Consider the following 17,458-nt stretch of genomic DNA (forward strand, 5'->3'; position numbering starts at 1 on the left):
CATCATTCTTGTTGTCAGTTTTGTTCGCACTTATCACTAATCCCAAATGCCTTTATACATTTCAGATTCCAGCTGTCGCTTAATCGTTTCCTGTAGCCTATAGATGGGGTGAAGTTGCACAACTGCATTCATGAATATTTTATTCTTCTTTGGTTTCTGGTCTTTTTATCTTTTTTATAAAAACAAGCAAGATGTATGGAGAATGCTTCAGCAGCATTGACATCACATTGTTTATCAGGCATGAAAGTTCAGAATTTACATTATGTAGCAAAGCATTTTAAGAGCTGTCATGGTAAAAACTTTTACAAACAAGACAACATTCTTTTTTCAAAATAAACACAATTGTATTCTTGACAACAGCCACATTTATGGATCAGGTTGTTGTATAGATATTCTCACAGACATCCTCAAGAAAACACTCAAAGATGTAAAAATGAACAAAAAATTAAGCACCATTTCTTTTTATAATAAATCATTAATTACTCTAAATTTGTTTTCATGGATATAAAATTTCACATTTTTATTGAAGAATTTTAAAATTAGTACTTAAATTTATGATCTGGTATGGGTCTTATTGTTTTTATAGAAGATAATTGATTTGCTTATCAAGTATTTAAACTAATAGTTTATAGCAACCAAAACATTCATGAAAATTAGCACCTCTAGGAAAACAAAACATTCTTGGTACTCAAATTTGATGCATGGCAAAGACAGTAAAGATAATTGTTACATTGCTTAATATTAATGCTCTGATGTTACAGGCTATCCCATTATTCCTTCTTAGCTTAACTTTGTTTCAAAATTTTAAAAAAAGCCTGTAGCAGCACAGTACTCCTTCAAGTTGGCTGGTATGTAAATGTATTGCATCTTTTTTTTATGCTTTCTTGAATGTACTAATTGATTTGAATGCGGAGTAAGAATGGTATCACTGCTGCAGCCAGATTAGACAATGTTCAGACTGGTTTCATGCTGACTTTTATGTAGATTGGAATTATCAACAAATCAGACTTAGTTTCAGTTCTGGTTTAGCACTGAACCACTTTGCTAATCAAATAGTGAATCTTTAAAGATTACTTTGAATGGTTGGATTTAAATGTCTATTGATAATAAGTGTCATATCTTCAAATACACTATCTATTCATAATACTTGAAGAGAAGATCCACCACCTCTTAAATTTGGTCCTCACAAGCAAGAAAAAGTGCTTTAAAAACGGTCATTGCTTGCCAAGTTGGAAGTCACATGAAGGTTGTCTCCCCATGGATATAGGAACTGGTGTCGAATTCCATGTCATGATACTAATTCTGCTCATACCTGGTTAGCATGCTGTCATACAAGGGCCTCTCACATACCGTCTTTTTGTCATTTCACATTAGAGGAATCATGTTGGATTTTCTTGCCCCGGGGATGTCTTTTCGATTTGCTTTTACATCTGCTGGCCATAAGGCCTTTGTTTTTGAAAAATTTCATTTTAAAAATTGCTCCAAAGAATTTGACATGAAGCATCTTCGCATAAAGGACTTAAAGATTGGTACAGATTATGCCCATACTCCTTCAGATGTGGTTGATGTTTGTAAAAATAGAAAAATCTTCAAATGTCTACTTGGGGAAAACCTTTTAAGCAGAATTTAACCAAATTTGACATAAAGCATCCTGGCATATAAGGCATTCAGATTTAGATAAATGATGCAGAGCCACTCTCAGACATAGTTGCAATCACTAAAATGGAACAATATTTATACAGCTTGTCAAATGTTGCTCAAAAGAATTTGACCAAATTTAAAAGATAACATTTTTACATGAAGGGTTTAATTTCCTTGCCTTGTGTACTTGCAATTCGTCATAGTACTCAACCTTTCTCTTGTGATCTTTATCTAGTAAATTATCATTTTTTTCCTTGCAGTAAAATCATTTTTGTAGTTTTCTATAGTATTTACTTTTGTAGTGTCCATTTCACAGTAAGCTCAGCATGATACTTGACTGATTTTACCTGTAGTTTTTCTGTCAGTAATTACAGGCATTGGCAACAATAGTCCAGATTAAATGTGGGGTGGATAAGAAATTCAGGCTGGCAGAAGATCATCACCACACCAGTTTAAACTGTATTGTTGTTAACCAGGCCATACAGGTAAGAAGAAAAATGGTGACCGTCACAGCTCAGTAGTTGACTTGGACTGATTAGAGAAAGGAAAAATGAACAAACAAAAGATTTGGATGCCATCAGTATTGCTGTCCAGTACCATCTTGGTCTCATCTTCTGAACGACTGAGTCTCTTGAGGGGTGAAAGAGGTTTGCCTGTTCAGAAAAATATATGGCAGTCAATACCATCATGGGCCACTAACATGTACAGCCCCACTGTGCTACAGCCAAAGCGTACCATCAAGGCACAGACTACCAGCCAGTATCTTCATGATATGAGGGCCCATCTAAATCAGTTCTAGACAAATCATCACCCGGTACTGGCCATGGCATTTGCTTTCTCTGTAGCCAGCAATAAACATAAGAAACCTGACTTACCTATTCCCAGACTACATCTGCTCCAGCTCCAGCACAATCTGAACCTCAGCCCTGTATCAACAGAACAGGCACTGTTTCTTCCTGTATACTCATTCCTGGACTCCAGATACAGACATTATCTAGTGTGCAGTCCTGTCAATTCCAGCCCTAATGTTCACTATGACTGGCATGGGATTTAGTGAACCATACTCCCATGATATCCAGTATTTGACCCATCCATTTCCACTGCAAGCTCTGTTGTAACCCAGTAGCAACTTCTGCGATTTCTGTTTCCGGATTCCTGGTTCCTGCCTCAGACCTAGTTTGACACTCAAAGTGAATGTCTGGAGAATACCGTATCTCGACATAGTTGAACTCCTGGACTTTTGTTCATCATCCGCAACAACCTGCTTAGTCAGCTCAAACATTGTTACTTTCACAGAAAATTTTTTGTCACCCCATTTATGAGTTTGATCAGGAATGAAAATCCAACACTTTGAAAGCCTGTAACAGGAAATGGAATGAAGTTTTTCCCATTGGTGCAGGTAGAGACATCTCTCACATAAAAGTCTGTACCACAAATGGCTAACGTCTTCCTATAGTTATGCATCAAGAAGCTCTATTATGTTGTGTGGAACAGTGTTGTATCAGCCAGTTGGCATAGTTGATTGACAGGGTGCATCAGTATTTTTGGAGTAGTCATGTGAATCAGAAAGATCAATACTTTATCGGCCAACCCAACTTATCTGCAGTTCCGCCACAGTGGTGGTTCCCTTGCATGATGATCTATGCTTTCATTGCTAAAAACAGTCTCCCCCTCATGGGAAATCAGTTTTTGTCTTGAAAACTATTATTCAGTTCCTTACTCTCAACGGCATCCACAGGACCCCATCAGGACACTTGATTAGGATATAAAACAGACTGGGTTGACCAGGAGAGATCTCACTTGTTTTACCACTTGAAGATGGATGATGTATCTGTTTAGGCTCGGTTTTCCTGGATGTTTCATGTTATTCACTCAGCCTGCAAGATACTCACTGAAGATGATTTGATTTTCTTGCTCATGTGGATAGGACAGTAACTATTAGCTTGGCAAACTGTGTGCATCTGTTCTTAAAATAAATCATTCAAGTCTTTTCATGGAAGTCCGAGATAACATTCTTGTTCCTGGAACAGTGTATGAATCTGCTTTAGTAGTAGCCGACTGGATTTTGCACCACTTCCTCTAGCAAAGGGAAGACTACTTTTGTTTTGGCATGCAGACAGATTTTTTTTCTGTTTTCGTGTGGAAACAATCCAGATATCTTTTGTTTATCTTGGGAAGGCTTGATTTGCTTGGTAGTGCATGTACTCTTAAAATATGTTTTGGTAAGTGTTGTCAGAGAAAAATTTGACTCCAAAAATTGGTTCTTAAGATTTGGTTGGTATAGCTATCTCTTTTTTGTTTGGATTCTGTGAGATATGACAATAGCTCTGTTGTAAAACAGTTACAGAAACTCGATTTGGAGAAAATAGGCACATATTTGAAAGGGGTTAATGATTTCTTAGGATAGGTGAATGCTCTGCAATATCAAGAATTTGACCTTGTAAGAAAATGTTTTAGATAGGAGTAATGAAATCATGGAGCACCATCTATGAATTTAAAATGGTAAAATTTTCAGAAGAAAATATTCAGTTTAATAAAAGTCTTTTTCTTTTATGGTGTTAGTGATTTTATCTTGTTTTGAAATACATCATTTGGAAAAAAACAAGAAGTAGGATAGAAAACAAATTAATTACACCAGTTTTCACAAAATTTCACGTTTAGGAATGCATGTTCTTGACATTTATTATGCATAGAAAACTGCAGAAAGTAGGACTACTGTCATATACGATTGAAATTGTATTAGTGTAATTAAAGGTGTTGACATTTTTAGATCGGTTTATTCTACAGCCAGGTACAGATTGTGAACTAGCAGAAATGCTTTAAAAAAATAGCCACAATTTGGAATGTTTCTCCAGTCCCTCTTTTGACAAATTTTCATAAACGTACACTTGTATGGATATGTCAGTACCTGTTATTTTCTTTCTAGCAGTTAAATCTGAAATAAATCAGACTGTCCAAACTTTTGTTAGAGTTCAGCTAAAACATTTGGTAGATAGTTTTGCTTTTTAAAACTGAACATTAACTCTTTGTATATGGATTTGCATTTGAAACAAGCAATAATCATGCCAAGTTTGACACTGGATACCCACTGAATACTTAAATAAAATGTATTCAAGCCATTCCTGGATTCTTCATTAACTGATGGGTTCAGTTTCTGAATTCTGTTTCTTAAAAATTAACTGCAAAATATAGAACTGGAGTGGAACCATAAGGGTTCTTTTTGCCTTTAATGTGTTTTTTTTTCCTTCCCTCTTGTAAATACTTCATTCTTTCTATAATAAGAGGTCAATTTCTCCTGTTGGGATGGTATATATTTTTTTACTAGTCGCCCAGTTGATTAAACGATTTTGGCAAATTTGGATAATTTTACCCCGAAAATCCTACACCAGCATATGCACATGACTATATTTGCCCAGTCTGATTTCTGACAAATTTACAACACCTCAGTTAACAATACCTTGATTATCCTTTCTTGGGACAAAATGTAACAAAATCTTGCTGAACTTTGGCGATTTTATCAATATAGTACAAATTTTTGCTTTCTAATACATGGTATTCACTTTGAGTAATTATTTTTCCTTCCAAACATCACTGGGTAATGAAACTTGTTTACGGCAACTTGAGCATTTCCAGATTTATTGTTAAATGTACCGGCAGATCAGATGTCAGGACTCTTTAAAAACAAATCTACATTGTGCAAAATGTGACATTCTAGAGCTGAACCATAACCATGTTGGTAGCTATTTTGACCTTGTAATTACAAACATTTGGAATTAGTCCACAAAGGCTAATGCAGTGGACAGATCTGTGATTTGTGGTAAGCTATGTGCAACATCTGATTATAATGTAACATTTATTTATTCTCATAAGCGCCAAGCGTTGTAGCCTTGCAAAAACACATTTTTGCTGGAACTTAAAATTCTTTTAGTGAAGAAGATGTCGAGAATTTTTTTAATGATTTGTAGTGTTACAAAATCCACAATGATGAAAATTCTCATGTGACATGAAACAAATCAATTGCAGCATTTTACTGCAGGTAAGTAAGGAGAAATGTATATCAGTTAATGAATGAAAAATAAAAGCATATAAAATAATTGGGCTTTATTTCATCACTTTATCCCTTATTCTGCAGTCGCGTCTTTATGATTCACTTAAACAAATTTAATGCACCTCTTTCAGAGATTATTGCAACACTTGCACATACAAATTTAATATGCTAACAGAAATTCATTCAATATGCAACACTTCACAAACAAATTTAATATGCCAACAGATTCATTCAGTATGCAACACTTGCACAGACAATTCTTATAAATCAAATTGCATATGACGGCATTATCTTACAAAATGTATGGATCAGAAAATTTTATAAATTCACCTCCAAAATTACTTAAAAAACTATGAAAGAATTTTTTGTGTGCAAGCATTTGTAAATTGAAACTTGTACAAACTATGTCGGTAAGCAAACTATCCAAGGCAGATGAAACCCAATTGTGGCAAATTGGACATAACTGGTGTCCTAGTGCAAATACCCACCAAGTTTCATGATGTCACAATTTGGGTAATATTACTGTCAAGTCTGACACGATTCAATTCTTTTTTGAAACGGTGATTGCTATTCAAATGCTGACCAGACTGGCCCTTTTACATGACATTGATGAAGATACCTTGGATGGTAATGGAAATGTGAAGTTGATTGTACTGGACATAATACCTACTTTAAAAATAAAATTTGATAAATTTTATGGGGTTAAATTTCATCATGATAACAAGAGCACACAAATGTTGAATCTTTTCCCCATAAAATATACATTGATATACATACGTGCACTAGAAACTTGTATCCTTGATCTATGTTGTGAACATTACAATGGATGGTTTCTTCTCTCCCAATATGGTCATGCCTAATAAAATGTTCTCTTTTCATATGTAAAATACATTACACCTGTACAGATTGGTTTCTGAAACCAATTTTGTGGCAGGAAATTGACAAGTAGGTAAAAGAAAAATATGTTTCAGATCAATTTAGCACTATTTTCCCTCCGGCATGATTGGATTGAAATGTATGCACAAGCAATTGCAAGTTTGGAGAAGAAAGTGGTATGTGTACATAAGGCATGTAAACGTTACACTAAATGCAGTAAATAGTTTTCAATGGAGAGATTACTTGAAAAATACATATAGAAAAGCAAGATCTTTAATGGGACAAAGTCATGATACAAATACACATCTTGGAGGGCAAAAAAAAGACTGTTCCTGAGATACTAACCAGAGATGAGCAACAGATGGACAGTTTACAATGGGGATCAACTTAAAATGCTGAATAAAATTCACTGTTTACAGAACACAATGTCGAATCGAAGCTCACTACATTTCATGAAGATCATTTGAGGTCAAGGAGATGCAAGTAAACAAATATTGGACAGATGGTCAAGTGGACTCTGTATACACTCCAATCCCAAAACTAGGGGTTGGTATAGGAAACTATTCAATGGTTGGAGACTAGTTACAAACTAGAAACAAATTTCCAAAAATTCTTGCAAGCATAATGGTAATGAGGCTTATATACATTTTTGTCAAACCTAAAGTAAAATTTAAAATTTTCCAGTTCTCTCGTGTTCTTCCACATACCACAGCTAAACAGGAAATGCATCACCTGATTAAAAAAAAAAAAAGTAATTGAATTTACCCCCATTCTACTAAATCTGGTTGTCATAGTGAGATACTAGCGTCCTGGAATTGGCAGCAATCTTGTGATGTGCCAGTTTCAGGCTGGATAAACAACCAAAGCAAGCACATGTGTGGACCAAAGAGGATCTACATCAGTCAAAAGAGACCAGTTAAGATGACTTATTTGTTTTTGAATTTCTGCAAAAAGGATTGGATGCAAAATATCCTGGACATTCAGAATGTTACTCTGCTAGTTCTAAAATTACAGTCATATAGTCAAAAATAATTGTGCAGTAGACATTTTACTCTACTAGTTATAAGAATACAGTACAGTAAAAAATAAGTACAAATTTGTCAAACACTATTTGTGTGGCAGCTGATGCAGTCTCTTCTTTAAATCCTGTTGCAAAGGGTTCCGTATGGTGTGCATTTATTTAAGTTCCCAACAAGTTATTGGCACACAACATAGCAAATGGCAAGGCATGAAAATATGTGGCCAAATAAGTAAGGTGTAGGAATTCATTGCATAAAAATACAAAAGCCATTGCTCTGAATACTTGTCCCCTGAAAGTGATGTATCCTTGTGTGTCATTAGAGGCATCTAATTGATGCAACAACAAAAAATGTCTATAATTCACCCTAAACAAAATTTTAATCCTTGGTAGAACTTTCAAAACTACCACTTTCATTTGCACAAGAAATGTGATGAAGCATCAACTAATGTTGAATATTTGTATGCGTTTAAACAATATAGGTAGGACACAAAAATCTCAGAACACATCCAACTCTTGAGTTTACATGCCCTATGCATGGAACTATTCTGCCGGTGTTGTGTATGTCCAACATTTCCCTGATGTATTTGGACTTGTGTTCAATGGTTATCACTTGTATGGGATGATTTAATAATCTGGAAATAAATTTTTTTTATTCCCTGTTCATTTAATTTTGGAAATATTTTTGTTATTTCAGCAAAAGTATACATTTTGTTGGACACAAGTTGTCTCCATTGACCAGTTTCATGATAACTTACAAAAAAATTAGAATACATGACCTAAAGTTTATTTGAAATGTGACTTAGAAACAAACAAAAATATTCAAAACAATGATGCATGTACATGATGTTCATATACACAGCCTGTTGAACTTACGTACATGATGGTCATATATGCAGTTAAGCCACTGTATAATCCTCCTTTATTTTGGCTGAAACATGTAATTATAATATACTTTCGTAAAATTGTTTTCCCCACCTGATTATAACTCCAGATAAAGTGTATATCTGCATACAAAGACAGTTTCATTGGAAATGAATGTTATAAAAATCCTTTTAATATCTATAAAATGCTTTTAACTAAATCAAGGAACAATGGTTATTCTATATAAAAAAAAAATAATTCTAAAGGGTAGGTATGTTTTCAGTTACACACTTTATGGGGCAAATTAAACCCCTGTTCAATTATGATTTTTTTGTCACTGCTTAATGGGAAGTTCAACTACCGCTAATGATGGAAGCATTGGCAACATCTACATCACATATGACACATGCAAAATTAATTGACAAAACAATATTATCAGTGTAAAAACGTTAACTGGATAAAATAAATACATATGATGGCCGAATAGTTCAGTGTTTGTTATGGAGGCTCTCATAGTCAACACAGTGGACTGAAAATCATGAATGAGAATTTTGTCCTCAAGAAGAATCTTGACATTATTTGACAAGTTCCATCCTAACACGGCTATCTGCTGCTTTAAATCTGAAACTGACCTATATGGAGAATCTTTGCCCCAAGACCAATAATGATCAACATTTTTTTGGAAAAGTATTGCACATTTTTTAACATAGGTGTAGGGAGTCATGGTGGCTCAGTAGTCGAGGCACTGGTCTTGTGACCAGAAGAGTTCATGTTCAGTTCCTATCTTCAGCTTTGCCCAGATCACCTGCCATGGTGTATCCTTGGGCAGGGCAATTTACTTGCCTCAGCAGGATACAACCTTAAAAGTGTTGATGTGCCATAAAAAGAAGACAAATGAACACTGCTTAATGGTATTTTCCCTTGGACATTAAAATTGGCAACACTTTCCATCTATTCTTCATCAGTCCAAGGAATTGCCAGTTCCATGTGTAGCTGAAATGACAAAGATGTAGCATGTGGCATCAATTACACTGGGCTGCAGTAAACAAAGAATATAAAACTTTGACTAATATGAAGACTTTTGCTATGTTAGGACTAACTTTGTGTGTACAGCAGTACCTCTCTGATAAGGCCACCTGTTCTGCAGCAGGAAAGTGGCCTTACAAGAGAGATAGCCATTCTAGAAGGGGATCACATGGATTTGAGTAATAGAATGCAAGAATATTTTAATTAATTTTAAATAATATTTTCTTTTAAAAATCACAAGCCTATTTTGTAATAATTTTGACAAAACTTATTAATACTATTTTTAAAAGTTATGAATAATCATTAATTGTGCTGCCAAACCATTCACGTACAAATACAACTGTAACTATTATTCTGTCCAGTCCATTTTTACCCTGCTGCAGAATGTATAACTGGTGATAATTATTTCAATCTTTCTGATATCAAAAGTTCTAAGTAGTGATCAAAGGACTCTCCCTCTTTGATTAGTCGACTGCTTTTATTTTTCCTTCTAAACTGAGGATGTTGGGTGACATTTTTCACTTTTTGAAACAACTTGTTCCTTCATGTGCAGCTACCGAAAATCTTTTCTTAACAAAGAAAAAGAGACTGAATTTAGTCTGGAAACCTTTCATTTACATTTTGTAATTTAGGAGAGAGAAGCCATGACACCTAATGTACCATTTGGCAAATGGGTGTCATGCTTACTGAAGCAGAACAACACTTCTTGGTAGTTACCATTTGTCAATTTGCTTAAAAATTATCAGTGGTGGTAATATCCAGTAAGCATCAATGTGACAAAACTTTACATCTATGGAACACACATCCGGAAGGATAATCTGATCACCTACCTCATTTTATATCAATTTAAGCTTGGTACATTAGCAGCAAACTGGAACAAATATCAGTGTGTTGAACTTAGAAAACAACAATTATTCCTAAGATTTCCATCTGTAAACCCAAGTGTGTGTCCACTTATGAGCGGTAAATTTGACACTGCACTAATATGCTGGCAACTTAAGACAGGTGACTGTCCTTGAGGGGTACATGTACTTATTTCAAACTCGGTGGTGCTAAGAGATTCTGCCCATAAATGGCAGGTGGCCACTGGTAAAGAAAGGGGTGGGGAGAGAGACCACATAACATATTTGTTCTTCATACATTTCCAAGCCAAGATCTCTTTGTTGTATTTTTCACAATTTAGGACTAGAAGTAACTCTTTACACAAAAATCTAATCCTGTAAATATTACTTTCTAAGCTTTGTGATATGAACATTAACATTTTTTGCATATCCTGCAGTTGAGGAGTTACCCTGTCAACACAAAGTATTGCAATCCATGTAAATTACCTTTAGTTTCTAGAGTGGACTTGTCCCTAAACACAGTTGAAATTAAATGCTAAATGTCATCTTCACTGTAATTTTCCTTTAAGCCAATCGGTCCAGAGCTACATATTTATAACAAGTTTAAAAGTCTGGTGTAACTCTATCTGGTGAAGCACAAATTCGTGTTTTATAATTTTAGTGATTCTTGTGTACCAATCTGTATTAATACTATGCAACTTACGTTTTGTTGCAACTAGTGTGTTGCCATGGCTACAGGATATGCTGACAACAGTAAACACATCTTCTCCTTGGAAAAGAACTTTCTTGGGTGTGATTGTGTCTTCATCACTTCTACCGAGTCTACCACGAGCACTTTTACCCCAGGAAAATATTTCTCCATCTTAAAATAGAGATATATTTTCGATCATTTCTGGAGACAGAAGGTTTTGCATGTTTACACCACCATTGTCCCACAATACAGCTCTGTTACTACTAAGTAAATCTGTACCATCAAAGGTTGTATGACTGAAATTATAACTTTTTGGATCGAAGTGATGACAGTGAAAATTATCTGCAAGGAATAACACTTTCCTATGGAAGATACTAAAGGACAAAAAGGCATTCATTATAGTCAAACTTAGCAACTGTAGGAATATCCTTGCTTACAAGTTCCCATAAAACTGTAATTTATGAAATATAAAATGGCTCTTTATTTTTTCAAATTTGTAGGATTGATTTCAAGAAGACATGAGAAAAAAAATGCCCAAATCAAACTTTATAGGTAACGTGGTTCACTGATGGGAATCACATTAAAATTTCTAGAAATTAATGACAAATGGGAGGTAACTCCAAATAAGTATTAATACTGCAGTTCATCAGATTGATTGATCAGTGTTCAGGCCAAATTCACATTTATATGGAACCAAGAATTATATTACTTTGCTCAGAAATGCCATGATGACTGACCTATCTTGATTTTGGCAGGTTTTCAACCCAATCCATCTGGTCTGAAAGCTTGTATATTAACCACTAACCCATCACGACTTAGTGAATTTTTTATAAAAGTCTCGACATACTAGGTCTTGATTACATTGATAACTGTGTAATTCTGGTCAATTGTTTTATCCACCTTTATCATAAAAACCTATTCCTTTATGGTTGCTTTTGTAGAAACTTTTATCATGGGTCATTTATTCTAAGTCTGCCAGACACACCACTTTAAATCCTTTCTTTCGACTGAATTTTATTGTACATGTGTATAATACCTTCAGAAACTGCCACTGTGAAAGTGTCCCCACAGGCTACTCTTACAATTCTGTACAGTTGCAAGGCTTTCACCATCTGACCCTGTTTGCTGTTGAAGTCGGTCTGGTAACCCAGCTGGCCAAACTGGTTTGCACCAAATGTGAAGCACTGCCCATCAACTGATTAAAAATCATGTAACATTTTAAATTTACAGCAAAGCAATTTTAAAAATTGTTCTAAAAATATATTTCAAATATACACATTACATCTCTCTCTCTAAAAACTTATTGTTGTTATGGGGTTTAACCCTTTACCTTGTGTCAGTGCCTTTGGATGCCTCTACCCCGTTCTTAAGGAAGCGCATTTGAATGCCTCAAGCCGATTCACATGGAAGTGTGTCTTGATGTCTCTACACCTTTCTCATAGAAGTGCATTTGGATGCCCACTGTAAACATCAGTCATTTTTAGCACATTTGGAGAAAAAAACTTATTAAATACTACACTCACTGATGTGAATGCCATTATGCCAGATCAATTGGTCTCTGTTTAAACTCTAGTTGTAATATATTTAAAGTAATTGGATCGGATTTTCCACTCACCAAAATGGAGGCAGCAGATTTCGTTCAGTACTTTCTAGAGTATGCACATCTGAATCATGACTATTAAAGCTTCAATAACATAGGTAAAGGCTCTGATGCTGATGTAGGCATCAACTGAGTTTTTATAACTTATCAAATTAAGATGATTAAGTGGTGTAGACATAGACAAAGAACAGGTAAATTTGGAGTATGAGAATTGGCAGCTATTGTTGGTCAAGGCTTCAATGGCTTGATGGTGAAAGAGATCTTTCAGGATTTTAAAGCATATAAAAAATTCATCCATGAAAAATAATTACAAACAATAACGATCGGGTTTTACTCTTAAATCTTTCTATACATAATAGATGTGTACCAAAAAATGTCAAATGGTTAAAAATGATGTTGAACATAACATGTACTACACTGCTTAACAGTTAACTGGCAGGCCTATGTTTATGGAGTCAAACAGGTAACAGGTGTTCTATTTATAGTGCACTGCACTGAGTAACTTTGGTACATGTGTATCAACTGTCAACAAAGCCATACACTCTATGAGGTAAAGGGTTAAAAATTTTCAGCACAAGATAGGTCATACATGGTGGCCAGTATAACTGGTGGAGGAAGAACCAGTGAAACCCCCCTCCCCAAGGAACCATGGGAAACTACTGGCAGGCCATCTCACATACCCACAATGGGCAAGCCAGAAACTTGAACCCATGCAGGCTGAGGTGAGATGGCAGTAATCCATGATGGAGAGCGCTTTAACTCTCAATGAGTAGGTTGAATGTCTGCTTGAATCTTTGTTTTGGTTTTCATTTGGATATAATACACTTCTCTGCAGTAAAACTGCATTTAGGTTGGACATCAATCAACTGGTATTGACATTCTGGAGATGACATGTTCTCTATCTGGTTTTGCTAATCTTAAAGTTAGTTTTGGGCAGTCTGTGTACAGCATTTGCTGTGCTGACATATTTCCCAGGTTGTGTATGCCATCTCATTTGCCCATAGCAAATACAGAATCCCCTGATTTTCCCTTTTTCTTGACTTTCATTTAACATTATTTTGTAAATTTCATTAGAAGAAACTACATACATATCGAGCCTTTATTTCAATAAACAATTTCTTAATGAGAAAGTGCATCTTTAAATTACACATAAAAGACATTTTTATTTCAACTATACTGAATGAAGCATTCTTGACCGTACCTGATACAACAGCAGTGTGAGAGGTTCCCATGGCAACTCCCTTGATGAGGTTATTTCCTATAGGAGGGGAATTAACCTGGGTGAAGGTGTGAACCTCCTCAACAGATTTTGTACATATCCCGTCAGCATGGATCTCATCTAGGCAACACTTGTTATACCTGAAGTGATTGGAATAAGTGAAATGAAAAGGTGACTGCTATTCTCCTTTCCAATATGTCTGCCATTAGCATCAAAATCTTTTTAAATACTTAAGTATAACATCCATTTACATGCATGTGTGTCTCATGAAATGTATGCAAAATATGTACAATTGTGTGCAGCATCATGTTCTAAGTAAAGACCTCTGTTCTTTTTCATAATGCAAAATGTATCGAAATGTTTCACAATTTTAATTTTTTACAATGTCCCATGTTGCACAATGGTAGTCTTTGGATTCCATTCCTGATTACACATCCAAATTATTCAACACTGAATAACATAGCTCGACTATCCAAAATGACAATATGAAAAACAGCAGAAAACGATAACATCAGAAATAATATTAGCATACAATTTTTAACATGAACACTGCTTCTAGAATATAAATAATTCTTTAAGTATCAACAACTGGCTGCTTATTACCATTCAATTAAAGTATATGTTCCTCAAACTACTACCTACTATAGATAGATGCATGTTAACACATTGATAGACAAATGAGCAAATACGACCAAGATTATATCCACAAAAGTACAAATATAAAATATATACTAATTTAACTTCGTGAGATGACCACATGGTAACGAGAAAAGCTAGCTGACATGGAGTTAAATTGTAACCAGCCTCAACAAATTAAACCCCAGTGTTTTACTCTGACCCAGACATTACTCCCTATGTAAAGAATCAAGAGATACCCAGTAGACATTCCTACAGTTGACAAGAAACACATCTACAAAGAATAAATGTCACATGTTACTAAGATAAGGTTACAATAATTAAAGCCTGAAATCTAGGTCAAACAATAAAATGGCCATGTAATACATCTCCAAATACTGCCATGTATGAGTGAACCACAGCATTATGAAGTCTATGATAGGTACCATAGCATCATCTAGTCATGACTGGTACCAAAGCATCATTCATCCAGTCATGACTGATACCATACCATCATTCATTCAGTCATGACTGGTACCATAGCATCATCCAGTCGAGTGGACCACAACTTTACCAAGTCTATGAGTGAACCACAGCATTACCAAATCTATCATAGGTACCATAGCATCATCTAGTCATGACTGGTACCATAGCATCATCCAGTCTGGAGTGGACCACAGCTTTACCAAGTCTATGAGTGAACCACAGCATTATGAAGTCTATGATGGGTACCATAGCATCATCTAGTCATGACTGGTACCATAGCATCATTCATCCAGTCATGACTGATACCATACCATCATTCATTCAGTCATGACTGGTACCACAGCATCATCCAGTCTAAGAGTGGAACACAACTTTACCAAGTCTATGAGTGATTCACAGTATTATGAAGTCTATGATGGGTACCATAGCATCATCCAGTCTATATGGACCACAACTTTACCAAGTCTGTGAGTGAACCACAGCATTACCAAATCTATCATAGGTACCATAGCTTTACCCAGTCTATGACTGGTACCATAGCTTTACCTAGTCTATGGGTGGTATCATAGCTTTACCCAATCTATGACTGGTACCACAGATTTACCCAGTCTATGAGTGGTACCACAGCTTTACCCAGTTTATGATTGGTACCATAGCTTTACCTAGTCTATGATGAGTACCATAGCTTTACCCAATCTATGAGTGGTACCATAGCTTTACCCAGTCTATGATTGGTACCATAGCTTTACCTAGTCTATGATGAGTATCATAGCTTTACCCAATCTATGAGTGGTACCATAGATTTATCCAGTCTATGAGTGGTACCACAGCTTTATCCAGTCAATGAGTGGTGCTCTATCATATATGTATATTATTTTATAATAGTTTGGAGGAGTCTTTTGATTAATGACATTTTTAATTCATAGATCCTATGAATAAACTGTACTTTTAATGAGTCATGTATAAATGTAAACACTGATTTCATTCATAAATTTCAATGTCCATATACCAAATTCAAATAAACAACATCACATGATCCAATGAGGAGATTTGTACTGTAGAAAGGTCAGACTGTCCTAGCTTGTGATTGGCTAAAATGGGAGCAGCTTCTTGACTGAAAATGAGTATAAAAAATGTAAATGATTCACTGAAATCCTGGAATCATATTCTGTAAACATATTGCATTGTTACCTTAATACAATTTTCTATATAAGCAAAATGCTGAGTTTTCATTCTTAGAGCTGACTGAGCTTGAAAGGAGTTGAGGAGATTTCTTCATTAATTCAGTTATAATCATTTGTTGGAACTGCAGTGCCATGAAGAATATTTACTCAAAGAAATTCATATAATAATAGCTGAACTGATTATTAGGAAGGACAGTTGGATACTTACCACAAAATTCAAAGTAGGATATTATTTTTGGATTTTACCTTGAATTCACTTTAAGGCTGTTTGGATTACATTGGATTTTACTTTGAATTCACTTAAAGACATCACGATTTAAAACAGTGACTTTTTGGTGTTAAGACATAAACACATTAGAATTATCATTCAGAATACCTTTGAAGTGTATTTGGATTACTTTGGGTCTATTGGAATTTATAGAACTACTTTAGGAAATAGGAATTCATACCATATTGTAAGTTATTTCCAATTTTTTCACTCTGTAGTTAAGGGAAGAAAATATATATTTTGAATTTTACAAAACTGTTCGTTTTTGCTCTTTCTTTCTTATGTAATTAAAGACCCTAGACCATAACCGTGGACCACAGCATTATCCAATCTATGAGTGGTATCATAGCTTTACCCAGTGGTATGTGACTGGTACTACAGATTTACCCAGTCTATGATTGGTACTATAACTTTATCCAGTGGTATGTAGTTAGTACTACAGCTTTACCCAGTTTATGATTGGTACTAGAGCCTTACCCAGTCTATGATTGGTACTATAACTATACCCAGTAGTCTATGATTGGTACCAAGTGTTACCCAGTCTACAAGTGACACCACAGTTTACCCAGTCTATGAGTGGACCATAGCTTTACCAAGTCAGCGACTGGTACCACAGCTTTACCTATTACTTCCACAACAAAGCAGCTTATTGTCTAATGTCAGCAACATGGAGCAGTCAACTCCACAGTGGACAGAGCAGGGATGGAGATCATCTGGCACTGGAACTGGCATTGGTTTGGTGTATGACTCCTGGTTCCCAAGACCGAGACGCCCTGAAAATATTATAATCATCTGCAGAGTGTAAGGGCAAAATCCATGGAAAGAATGATATGTTTGGTGAAACCATTCTTCCACTAAGATTATGCAAGATGAACTCTTTACACAAGTAATACAGGAAGCTGAACATCTGTATTGCTGTTCTGTCACATTTCTAACATGATAATTTAAAAAGCATTAAATTCTTGAATATTTAATAAAATAATTTCCGAGCTAGTCTTCAAAAGATATGGTATAAAATAAGACTGAAACATAGAAATACATGTATTTCATTGGGAAACTTGGCAGACTGAGTTTAAACCA

At 35.2% G+C, this 17,458-nt stretch overlaps 1 protein-coding gene across 1 annotated transcript in view; it reads right to left on the reverse strand.

Moving 5' to 3' along the window:
• Nucleotides 1-5,727: 5,727 nt before the first annotated feature.
• LOC149806898 (serine/threonine-protein kinase Nek8-like) overlaps nt 5,728-17,458 on the reverse strand; it is a 60,664-nt gene continuing 48,933 nt past the window's right edge. The window contains exons 13-17 of the mRNA XM_089959277.1: nt 17,001-17,151; nt 13,808-13,965; nt 12,043-12,201; nt 11,019-11,177; nt 5,728-9,440 (exon numbers count right to left, since the gene is read on the reverse strand). Coding sequence (XP_089815403.1) covers nt 9,409-9,440; nt 11,019-11,177; nt 12,043-12,201; nt 13,808-13,965; nt 17,001-17,151 — 659 coding nt within the window. The 3' untranslated portion in view covers nt 5,728-9,408. The remainder of the gene's footprint in view (nt 9,441-11,018; nt 11,178-12,042; nt 12,202-13,807; nt 13,966-17,000; nt 17,152-17,458) is intronic.

This window comes from Sinohyriopsis cumingii, chromosome 1 (assembly GCF_028554795.1).
Source record: "Sinohyriopsis cumingii isolate HCF-2022 chromosome 1, ASM2855479v2, whole genome shotgun sequence".
NCBI lineage: Eukaryota > Metazoa > Mollusca > Bivalvia > Unionida > Unionidae > Sinohyriopsis > Sinohyriopsis cumingii.